Source organism: Macaca thibetana, chromosome 7 (genome assembly GCF_024542745.1).
Source record: "Macaca thibetana thibetana isolate TM-01 chromosome 7, ASM2454274v1, whole genome shotgun sequence".
Lineage (NCBI taxonomy): Eukaryota > Metazoa > Chordata > Mammalia > Primates > Cercopithecidae > Macaca > Macaca thibetana.
In genome coordinates, this window is record NC_065584.1 from 102782269 (window position 1) to 102794928 (window position 12660).

The 12660-nt window shown below is 42.8% G+C and overlaps 2 protein-coding genes across 8 annotated transcripts in view; one reads left to right on the forward strand and one right to left on the reverse strand.

Annotated features, from left to right (window-relative positions):
- Window positions 1–12660, reverse strand: part of MRPS11 (mitochondrial ribosomal protein S11) — a 1182883-nt gene that overhangs the window by 548586 nt on the left and 621637 nt on the right. The gene's annotated exons all lie outside the window — the stretch shown is intronic.
- The window catches only part of NTRK3 (neurotrophic receptor tyrosine kinase 3), a 386330-nt gene that overhangs the window by 330086 nt on the left and 43584 nt on the right, over window positions 1–12660 (forward strand). For all 5 annotated transcript variants that reach the window (XM_050797633.1, XM_050797640.1, XM_050797635.1 and 2 more), the window contains one exon: window positions 1994–2237. In XM_050797633.1, the coding sequence (XP_050653590.1) occupies window positions 1994–2237 (244 nt within the window). The remainder of the gene's footprint in view (window positions 1–1993; window positions 2238–12660) is intronic.

A 12660-nucleotide genomic window follows, 5' to 3' on the forward strand; every position in this document is an offset into this window, starting at 1 on the left:
CAGTGATCAACCAATGGTAGCTACTATTAAAGTTATTACTGTTACTATCTTAAGAGAATTGTGAACCATGGTAACTTCTAATCCAGGCAACACCTTTTCTCAATATTCAGAATAGCCTCACCCTGTCCTTTTGTTCCCCTGGAGCCCAAGGGGCATGCCCTACTTTTCACCACACTGTATCCTTACATTCAGCAGTACCTCCAGCCCCAAGAGCCACCAGCAGGGTTAAGGAGAGCTCCTAGGTACCTCTGCACTACTGTCATGCATGATAAAAGGGAAGAGAAAGAAGATAGTAGAAGGGAGATAAAGAGTGAGAGCCTGGAGTAAAGGTAAGGAGTGGGAGAAGCAGAAAGTAAGATGAAAAGGAAAAGGAGTGCAAAAGAAACAGAAAGAAGTATATAAGGTGAGGGGCAGTGCTAGTGCCTTGCCTTCTCCACAGCAGACAGCATGGGGAATGCGCTCATGTGAGTACGGTTCTACAAGGACTTGCTGACACTCTGAAGACCTCTATGTCTCTATGGGATCCCTTCCTGAAGACAGCATGGGGGAGTCTATCTAAATCAAAGCTCGACAGTCTTCCTGGGGCAATCTTGCAGCAAAATCTGAACTTTACCCTCCACTACTGACCAGATTCCCAGTAGCTTCCATTAATCTGTCTTCCTAGGCACTATCAGTCAAGGGTGAACTTCTAAAGAATTCTCTGAGGCCAGAAGCTCTTAGCAACAGGCCGTGCCAACCCTTCCTGGGAGGCATCCTGTTGGCTTCTCTCACAAACACAGCCTCCGTGACCCGCAGGTTGACCCTGCCTGCTCTCGCATCTCCACATTGGTGGTGTTGAGAGGCAGGCTGGATTGCACTTTCAGGTAGACAGAAGGGAGGGCTTCTCTGCTGACCCCTCTTCCTTGAGAGCTGATGCAGCCTTCCTCCTTCTGAGGAGTGAGGTAGGCAGAGCCCACCGGAGACAGTAAAAGGGATGTGCTCATACTTAATGGTGCTTTTCAGAGGAAATCAGAGAAGCAGTAAAGCAGGCAGAGGCCTTGCTGCACACCAGGCCTTCTTAGTCCACAACTTCATAAATAAGGGCCCTGGGTATGGTTACGGCTCACTGGGCTTTCTAGAGAAAAGAGTGAATACTAAAAGTGACTGATATGACTAGGTTAGGTGTTAGAATAACAAATTCGGGCCTTGATTTGGGATGGAATGGGTTCTGGGGGTACCCCAGACCCATGCTTCAAGGTCAGAGGCTCTCTCCACTGTGCACTGCTAACGCCATAAGTTACCCAGTGCTAAGCAGTGTAGTGGAGTGGTTAAGAGTGTCCCAGTGCCACTGAGCGTGAACTGCCAGCATCAGCCCTGGGAGCTAGTGGGAAATGCAAATGAGCAAGCTCACTTAGCCAATCAGAATCCTGGGGTGCGGGGCCAGGGAATCTTGGGACAAGCACCCCCAATGCTCCTTTTAGAAGCTCTCTTTTTATAGTCACATGTCTGGTTTCAGATCCTACTTCCTGATTTCACATATGGCCATTCTGAACCTCTGGGACTTTGGCTGAGCGATCTCATCATTTTGTGCCTCAATTTCTTTATTTCAAAATTGGGGTGGGAAAGTTGAGTGAATTACAATATTTAAAACAATCAGAGCACATAGTAAGGGCTATGGCAGAGTTATTTGTTGTTTTGCTAATTATTCTATAATAGACATCTAGCACTGTGAAAACCCTAGGAAGCAGTGAAATATTAAAAAGAGTAGGTTTATTCCCTCTTCCATTTGAGTATGTCTGCTCTCATCTTAGTCAGAATCTGGTTGTGGAGTTTCACCCATACCCACGTGTACATAATCTAATTTGGGGCAGATAAAAATAGGCCATAGGCAGGACGGAAGGGGAAATTTTATTTATTTCTGTGGGGCATTCCAGAGGCCAGGGACCCAGGAAGGTCTTTCTCCTTGATATCCTGATTTCTCTCTGCCCTCTCCCTTCTCCCCACGCTCTTGCAGGGCCCATGGGCCAGATGCAATGATCCTTGTGGATGGACAGCCACGCCAGGCCAAGGGTGAGCTGGGGCTCTCCCAAATGCTCCACATCGCCAGTCAGATTGCCTCGGGTATGGTGTACCTGGCCTCCCAGCACTTTGTGCACCGAGACCTGGCCACCAGGAACTGCCTGGTTGGAGCGAATCTGCTAGTGAAGATTGGAGACTTCGGCATGTCCAGAGATGTCTACAGCACGGATTATTACAGGGTAAGGTGACTTTCCCAGCTGCAGGACTCAGTCACATAGCTAGCGCCTTGCTTACATGTCTTTTTGATTGTCCATTAACCCTGTCACTCTGGCACACACATATATACACCCATGCCCAGACATGCACTCAACAGTTATCTTTTGGCCTCTCTTGCATCTTGATATACCTGTTTAGCATGTTCTCAATTGCCCACTCCTCCTTTCTTCTTGGACATTTAACTGAACTGTAATCTGTACATTGCAATAACATATGCATTGTGTTCTTACGTGCTCCAATACTCATTCTTCATGTAAACATACTCATACATGTATATGTATGTGCCCAAACACACACACAGACACACCCAACTTGGTACTATGTTTAATGTCTCCCTACCCAGTCCCAGATCTAGCCTCACCCATGACACATTTTATTTTCTGAAATTATCTTGTGACTATTTAAGAATTACCTTGTTTCCAAAGGTAGATCTTGATGAGAAGAGGAAACCTAAGTGAAGTAATAAAGATGGCTAATACATTGCTGAGTATTATCCAAATGGGCTAGAACAGATGAGGAAAGGAAGCGTTATCTGTAGCCAACTTTGGAGAGAGGACAGGTTAGATCCTAGAAAAACTTCTGATTGTGAGAAGAGCCATCCTGCTCAGTTTTACCTTCATATAGTCATCTGCTTTACATTAACAAGAGTCTTATTTTGCTCCCAGAATCTTTTTTTTCCCTGAGTGTTTGGAAGTCTTTTTTTCCATGGATTATTGACTGATTCTGATAGTGTTATTATTTCCAGGGAAAGAATGAATGGCCATGAGTGTCACTTATCTCAGTAAGGGGAAATATGAGCGCAACCTGAGACACAGAGATAACTTCTGCAAACGGATTGAGGGCAGATTGCTAAAAAATACAGAAGATCCAAGGCTGGGCGCAGTGGCTCAAGCCTGTAATCCCAGCACTTTGGGAGGCCGAAGTGGGTGGATCACGAGGTCAGGAGTTCAAGATTAGCCTAGCCAACATGGTGAAACCCTGTCTCTACTAAAAAATACAAAAATTAGCTGGGCGTGCTGGCATGTGCCTGTAGTCCCAGCTATTCAGGAGGCTGAAACAGGAGAATTGCTTGAACCTGTGGGGTGGAGGTTGCAGTGAGTCAAGGTCACACCATTGCACTCCAGCCTGGGTGACAGAGTGAGACTCTGTCTTAAAAAAACAAAACAAAACAAACAAACAAACAAAAAACAGAAAATCTATTTCTGGGACATCAAAAGGAAGAGGAGTTTGGATGGATGTTATAAGGAGAGTGTGGGACAATGTTTTGGAGGTCAAGGGATGTCTTATTCCTTTTCGGCTGTTATAACAAATACCACAAACAGGATAGGTTACAAAAAACTGAAGTTTATTTCTCATGGTTCTGGAGGATGGCAATTCCCAGATCAAGGTGCAAACAAATTCATTGTCTGGTACTGCTTCCTCATTCATAGATGGCCATCTTCTTGCTGTGTCTTCTTCACATGGCAGAAGGGTTAAGGGATCTCTCTGGCAACTCTTCCATATGAATACATTGCCCTCGTAACCTAGTCACTTCCCAAAGGCCTCACTTCCTAACACCATTACCTTGGTGCTTAGGTTTCAACATATGAATTTGGGGGTTGCACAAATGTTCAGTCTATAGCCAGGATCATGGCAGCCATTTGTATCATCTTTGGAGAAGTGAGTGATCATACCATGAGTCAAACAGATATGATTGTGCTGTTGGCCTGAGCATGGTGGACCAGAGGCTGGGAATTTGAAGTGGGTGCAGATCAGTTCTATCTGGATGTTCCTGATGGCCTAAATGAGATCACTCAGACATTAAAACAGATTAGTCAAGACACTTCATTTTAGCAATAGTTTGGAGAAAAATGGAATATTTGAGAAATGACCTTCGTGGTTGGAAAGTGACTTGTTTGTGGTACAACCAAAGAATGGCAGATGATGTACTGTCATGAGAGAATGTAAGATAAAGCATAGAATGTCCACAGCAAGCTGGGCAGCTTCTCTAGCCACCTGTCCTGTCCAGTATCCCCAGGTATGGAAAAGGGGGCATGATGTGGCAGTAGTCACAGACTGATGGCCAGGGCAAACCTGCCAGAAAATATCTAAGAGGAGTCTCTCCTTAGTGTCTAGACCATATTTTTCATTCATTTCCAAGAGAGGCATTGGTGTGGTTACTAAGGGGGGCGTGGGTCATAGATTTCTTAGAGTCTGGCTGGAGCTGGCACCATTTAATTGCCTTTCCACTTTGTTTAATGGGGTTTGCTGGTCTGTCTGATTGTGCTCAGATCTGTGTTGGTGTTGATGAAAACAAGGGATGGCTCATTGTTTTTCTCTGTGAAAGGCAGATGTTTGATTATGCCAAGCTGATAACTACTGACCTCACTAGAGTCTCGGGAAACCATGTCTGACCAGAATGTGCTAACTGGCCCTTCAAACTTACTTCTAGATGTGCACTTAATATTTACTGAATCTGGTTTAAAAGAGGAAAAACAGAAAATAAAAAGATCACATCCCCAATTGATGTTTCTTTGCCCTTGCTTTAACAACTGTGAACTGTTGCTCTTTATGACTTAAAGGGCTGCAAGGAATACATCTATCTAATTTCTGTGGGTGCCAGGGTATATTAGAATTTAAGGAAGTGAGAGTGAGGTGGGAATATGTACACACTACAGGTAACCTCAATTCCTTCTTCACGAGTTCTAAGGGCGATGTTAGCTAAGGCCAGCTAGCTTGAAATGCATATTTTTGGTCCCAAGGAAGTTTGAACAAAAAGGGATAACTCTTACAGTAAAAACACAGCACACCATTGGAAATCTGTGTATTCTACTGACGAGATATTTAAAGACCAGCTTGTGGAATATCTTCATGTTCACTTACTCACAGTGTCCTATTGTATACACCACTCTTCGTTCCCTACTTTTCTGTAAAATGAAAGGCAGAAGTAGATTTGCCTGAAGTCGCATCAAAATGAACCCTGAAGTCTTATTATTCATATTGGAAGACATTGGAGTGACAATGGAATTCTTGGATTTAGGCATAATCTTACCTGTGTTCAATCCTAATGTGCAACCACCATTAGCAACCATGTAACCTGAATGCATTCTCCCAAACCTCTGTTCAATTTTTCTGTCGTTAAAGTGAGAACAAAAATATTCACTCGACAGAGTTGTGCTGATGTTAAGCAAGTTAATTTGTATAAAGAGCCTGTAATACAATACTTACTGAATAAGCTCTTATTTACATGATCTTACTAGTTCCCCTCACATCCAAGCCAAGACAACTCTGTGGATAATTTTATTTCCATATGCAATTCCTGGGACAGAGAGAGGGACTCCCTGACCACTAGAAGATAAACTGGATCATGCAGCTGCTCCAAAGAAGTAGGATCTTTGCATTGACCACCTCAGGAAAATGTCTTTCTTCAGGTTTCAACATGTATAGAAATACTGGGTCATCAATACTTGCCTCTTCGTCTCATAAATGTTTATAGGGTCTTGCTCTTGAATCCTAGAGCTAAGGCCACATTTGGGTGATTTATGTGAAACTTTTTTGTTCAGTATACATCGGCTGAGGCCTTGGGGGAAATGCTCTGATTTGTCAGATAGCGAGAATACTGTGAAGGATTCTCTCTGTGAGATGATATCCCCAGACAGGTTTGTACCTCTCTGCTGTCACTGGTTACTGAAATCAGTTGGGCCTAAGAGTTTGTCAGCTTCTTATGCCTAATACCACTAAGTGCAGATAATCCAGGCCTCTGTGTGTGTGTGTGTGTGTGTGTGTGTGCGTGCGCGCACGCGTGTTTGCCTGCCCAGTGCAGATTCCAGAATGTGCATATAAGGGCAGGGGGAGAGATGGAGATAAACTCCTCCTTATAGTCTTTCTTTTTCATTCTTAATTTATTAAAACGAAGAGGCACCATCTGGCTCATGCAAAAGTGATATGCAAACGATTTACAAAGGTGAACTGCCTAATTTCCTGTTACACATTTAGAGAGAGAAAACAAACATTCCCACACCAGAGCACCAGAGCGATTTGTTCTCTCTTCTTAAGACATTCATAATGACAAACACCTTTTCCTTCTATGAATCACTGACTCAATGCTTCCAAGATTACCTTTTCACTGGCTTTCACAAGGGCGGGCTTTGGGTACCACTATATCTTTCTAAGAACATCAGAGAACACTAAGAAACTGGTAGTCAAATCTAGAATTAAAGTTTTGAATGTCCTGAAGGGGAGAAGGTTGAGATTTCAGAATACATATGTTTTCAAATGTTTTGATTTGGGGAGAGGAGTCAATACACTGAGATCAGGGAGGAATGGAATTCGGGGGGAATGGGATCCAACTAATCTAGAGCTCCAGGAGTGTTCCTTTCTGTTCACCCTGCTGCCCTGTGTACCTGTGTGCTGTCCTGTGTGACAGTACTTGGCACTTGTTAGACACCTAATAGAAGTATGAATGAATGAAGTCAGAAAGGGAATTTAAAATTAGGAAATAGGTCACTCCAGACCAAGAGAAATCTAGACAGATAACCAGATGCTCACTATGGGGAGGTGAGCCTTTGGAGATGATGTGGAATGCAGCAGTAGGCAGCAGGAGCAAGTCTTATCTAATCAAGCAGTTCATTATCCTGGGAGAATGTTCAGAGGAGGAAAATGAGTGATGGTCTGAGTCAGGGATGACCCACTTGAGGTTCTGGTAGAAGACAGAACTGAGTGTCTAGGACATGATGGGGCAAGTATGCTAAAATCCAGGTGGACACACAGGTGTGGGTCATAAGCAAGTCTGGCAGCAGGTAGTGAGGCACTGGATTCTAAGCTGGAGATTCTGGGTCAGGGTTCCCAGAAACTCCTAGAAAGACAGTAACAGTAATCATTAGGAAGTGGGAATCATTTAGAACAAGCCAATCTTACGGGAAGAATATTCGATTTTATGGATATCTTCGCATCCCCATAGCAGAAGAAAAGTTGCAAGTTCTTGGACGCACACTGCCTTGGTTTGAATCTCTGCTTCTATAATTCCTGACTGTATGAACTTTGGCAAGTTACCTGTCCTTTCTGTGCCTTCAACTGTAAAATGGAGCCAATATCCCCTATCATATGCATTTTCTGTAAGGACTAAGAGTTAATAAATATAAAGCTCTTAGGATGATCAATAATCAATAAATATTAATTATTGTCTTAGTCTGTTCTGTGTTGCTATAACAGAATACCACAGAATGGGTAATTTATTAAAGAAAGAGATTTATTTCTTATGGTTCTGGAGGCTGGGCAGTTCAAGATTGAGGGTCCTCATCCAGTGAGGGCCTTCTTGCTGTGTCATAACATGGCAGAAAACATCACATGGCAAGAGACCAAGAGTGGGCCAAACTTGCTTTTGTGATAAACCCACTCTTGTGATAACAAACCCACTCTCATGAAAACACCATTAATCCATTCATGAGGGCAGAGCGCTTCCGATTAATCACCCCTTAAAGTTCTCACCTCTCAACACTGTAGCATTGGGGATTAAAGTTTCAACACAGGATCTTTGGAGGACATTTTCAAACCCTAGCAATTATTGGAGCTAAAATATGAATGCTTTCTCCGATTTCCAAATGGACAAGGCTTACCTAGACGTATTAGTTAAGGTAAGTCAACTGCTGTAACAAATAGATACTCAGGTATATAATGGTTGCAACAGAAATAGAAATTCGTTTCTAGGTCACATAACAGTATGAGTAGGTGAATTCACTGGAGGAGTAGTCCTCTGCTCCACCATCGTTCAGGCTCATGGAGCTCTACCCTTTTCCTTGTGTGGAGTCCTTGGTCATGCTAGGCATTTATGTATGTTCCAACCAGCTAAAAGGAGAAACTGGCATGAAGGAATGTGTGTGGGATGTTGTTAATAGACCTGGCCTGAAAGTGGGGACTAATCACTTTCTCTCCTGGCAAGAACCCAGTTATATGACCTTCCTATTTAAAAAGGTGGCTGAGAAATGGAACATAGCTGTGTCCTACATAGAGGAGAAAAAACACGAATTGTACTGCATAGCTGGCAATCTCTGCCAGAGTTAAGGATGAAGAAAAACTACATTCTCTTTTAACATTCCATCCCAACAGCAAATCATCCTATATCCGATGATTTATCAGGAAAGATAGGCCAAGCCGTTCTTACTTTGTATTGCTACTCCAATCCTGAATGTGGACATGGTTATTTTGCAAGGCCCTCTTTTCTATTCTGCTTGCAAACTCTTGGTGTCCCATGCTTTTGTAAGCAATGGAAGAGCTTGGTCCCACCTGTCATCTTGGTGCATTGATTCATCATCCAGGAGAAGAGTAAATTCAAGAAACTCCATCCTATGAATTGGGTGGGGGAAAGAAACAATGCTCCAAATCAAAGGGAATATACGTTAATAGATAAGAAAATACATCTAGAAGAAAAACAGGGAAGAAATACAAACTAGAGCAGCTTCTATTCCAAATCCATGATAGTAAAGGAGCAATCCAGAGCTTGTCCAAACTCTAACTGAATCCATCCAGTATTGTCTAAAGAAGGGTTATGTCCTTGACTAAAATCCTGGGTTGTTCTCCACCAGTAGGTCAAAGGATGGGGGGGGGGCTTGAGAAACTCTAAGACTTCCTAAAATTATATGAGCAATATTAAGCTGGGTGTTGTATTTCATTTTTTGTTTTTTGAAGGTTCAGGGCTTTTAAGAGGATCCTAAAGATATTTATGGCCCATTGACTTTGCTGGAATGAATTTCCCAGCATGTCAGTCCTGAGAGAGCAAGACAGAGATCCAGGGAATGTACCAATATGAGAGCTCTGGAGGGCAGCCCCCTCATTAGTTTAATGGGAGGACCTGAGGTAAGAGCAAAGCTGAGGTTTATCAGATGCACTCTATGGTGCCTTCCAGTTTTATGATCAACAAGAACATTGACTGATCACTCAGTCACCAGAGCTGACAGCCTGAGGCTCCTCTAAGTCTTTTTGACCAGTTAGTTCTTGGCTTCGAGTCGGGAGAAGCTCTTAGATGAAAGTCAAGTGGTTGGCAGTGTACTGAAGAGAGCTAGTGGTCTATGAGATAACTGGTTTTAGGTAATTTTAAAGGTAAAAACAAAAGCTAATGATGGTAATTTGAAGCAACTGACTTTTAGGACCACAGGGTTCCACCATGCTTTCTACTCTTCATTGGAACTTTGGGAATCTCACTTAGTAAGTGGCACCTGTCTTCCCTGCCCAGATGATGTGTCTGAGCCCACTGAGGCAGAGAATCCAGGCAGATGAAGATTATAAAGTACACTTGAATAACGATAGAATTGTTGCAGATGGTGGTTTCAGTGTGCAGTAACAATGGTTTTTTTTTTTTTTTTTTTTTAAACCGAGTCCCCATATTAGATATTCCAACTCAGTCATAGCAGCCTGGGAATATTGCAGACTTTGTTCTTAAGAGGCAGAAGTTTTGCTGCTCATTTCTCCTCTTCGTAGGGAGAAGATGCTCATCAGAAAGGGGAAGGGGTTGTGACCCCATGCCCAGTCCCCAGAATCAGACAAATTCTTTCTCCCAAGGGGTGAGTTTAAGACTGGAGAGCTGTCCCTTCCTTAGACCTGTTACTCCAATAAGGTGTCCCTCTGGTTGGAAGCCTGAAACAGTGCAAAGAGGAAGGGATCTGTCACAACTCTATTCATGTCCACATAGACAAGCAGCTGCCAGCTACATTCAGAATCATATAGTTCCTTCCTCTGAGGCCAGGAGTAGGCAGGCTTGACCCCTAGCTTAACTGGTGCTAAAGGATTAGCAGCTAGGCATACTAATTCTTGAGGGATGCTGACCCTGTTTGGAGAGGGCTTATCCAGATTTGTCCCTTTGGTTTTAGCCATTAGGTGCTCCTAAGTAGACCCAGGCACCAACGAAGAAGAAGTGATGCTGGCTGTCAGGAGATGAGGGTCTTTCACTGGCTGTCCAGTGACCAGACTCTGTTTATTGTGCTTGATTCTTCCTTTGCTGTTTTTGAAATATCCTAATAATCTTTAACCATGGTCCTATTTATATAGAGGAGAACAATGGAGGAGAGTTGTATTCCATTCCCAAGGAAGTGGTTTTCCCAAATTTTTATAATAAAATTTTATTTGAGAGTAATTTTAGATGTACAGAAAAGTTGCAAAAATTGTGTAGAGAATTCCCATATATCCTTCACTCAGTTTTTCCTCCTGTTGACATCATATGGAACCAGGGTACCTTTGGCAAAAAATGAGAAATTAACAGTGACACAAATTATTAACTAAACTACAGACTTTGTTTGGATTTTACCAGCTTTTCCACTAATGCATGTTTTACTGTCTCAGGATTCACTATGGGATACCAAACCAATCTCATTTAAGGGCAGTGGAACTACTGTGGTCAAAGCAGGGGTAAGGGGTTGGATCCCCCCATTGCACACAGTCTCTCCTTTGATACCCTATGCCCTCGATGCACCCTTAGGAGCCTCCAGGTTTTCACAGTTCAGATTTCTGCAACAGAGATAGGTGGGCTAGAAGACGCCCTCTTGCAATACCAATCCCAGAGGTGCTGAGAAACCCTATTTTGTGAGCAAATTGTAACTTCAGATTCTTACAAAAATCCTTTAGAACTGTGCAGTCTGGTGCAGCCATCTTCATATAGCAAGTGGACAGGGCTGGAGTTACCTTTCTCTGCTGGAGTTTAGGAGTCTAGAGGAAGGTATGGGGTCTTCTTAAATTCCCAGCCCTAAACCATGTGTTTGTGCTCTTCTTCAGCTTGGGAGAGGGTGCCCTGTGCTAATCAGGAGACGTGGCTACAGACTGGAGAGACTTCCAAGTGGGACTCAGAGCTTTAGTTGCCTGAGCATCTGCTGTAGGACTGGGTGTCGTGATATGTACATCTCAAGTGAATTTTGAAAAACAACTTAAATGCTAAGAGCTATTAAGTTGTACAAAGCTGCAGAGGGAATGAACACAGAAGGAGGTGTGTGGGATACATTTATGCTAATTATAAGCATTATAACCTTATTTCCTTGATTAAAGCCAGTAGAGCTGCACACTAATTATGTACAAAATATCAGTCACTTTGGAATACAAAAGTCTGTTGAGGGACGGGGCTGATATTTAGGACATCTTGGTCTCAGTGCCAGTTCTGTGTCCATGTTCCAAATCAGAAATTTGACTTTCATCTCTAAAATCTGGAGTTTGGATTCCAGTCATATGATCTCTTTGGGATTTTGCCTTCTATGGACTAAGTTCTGTGTGTAATGATAAGTGAGAAGGAGCCTTGATTTTTTTAGGATAGGAGGGAGACATGGCCAAAGGTATAATAATAACGTCAAAGTTGTGTTAACCAGTCTTTACTGTTGCTTCGACCCTAGACCTTAGCTATTCCACATCTCAGTCCCTTTTTTCCTTCCTGATAAAATAAAATAACAAACTCCAGTTTTGAAGCAGGTTCTTCTACATTACCTGGATCTAGTTTAGTGACTAAAGTTTAATTTCTGCTCTTCCATCTTCTTCCTCTTTGAGATATTGAGGATAATTGGCCAAAATTCACCCTGGTGGGTAGAATAATTACCTGAACTGAATTTCTTTGTATTCTTCCAGGGATGAGGATTATCTAATTATTCCTGTCATATCTGCACTCCCATACCTCCATCCTTTCTAGACCATTTTGTATTTTATTTCAATATGGTGGTAATGCTAGGGATATCTACCTGCAACTCAGGCATTCTGAAAAGTATAGAAGTGAACACAGAAAAGAATCTGGTATTTTCCACCCTGGGACACTCCAGCAATCTAGAGTGAAGATGACCTGGAGAGCACATGATGACCAGGAGGTTGAGGTGCAAAGAACCGGACTCTAACAATGAAGTCATGAAGTTATTTTGTGAATTCTCCCTGCAAAGGCCTGAGAATATTAGTCCTGGGAATTACCCTCCCATTTTTGTTTATGGGCTCTTGGCAGCCAGTGACTAATGTGGGAACTAGAATGCAAGAGTAGAAGCCAAGAAGCCTAGATTCAGTCTCTTTGCCATGACTCCTGACATGGAACAGATCCCTTTCTTGCCCAAGACCTGAGTTTATCATTTGTAAAGCGGACATTTCTCATCTTTCTTCTACACTGTTGTGAGGCTTTTCATCTTTTCACAAGTGCTGGCCACACCAATAGTATTATTGTCTGCTGCTGCATGGAAACTAGGTTGAGAGTTTGTGGGAGGTACTCAACTTTCCTCTTTAGATACATACATGGCTTCACTGCTTCTTTTCCTGGACGGGGACTGAAAGGACTGAGTCCCAGTTTAGTCACTCGGTTTCTTTGATGACATTGTCTTTAGATCAGTGTTCTTTACCTCAACTCTAGTTAACACTTGCCTCTCATGAGGTTAAATTAGATGCTTAGTTTGCAAACACATTTGC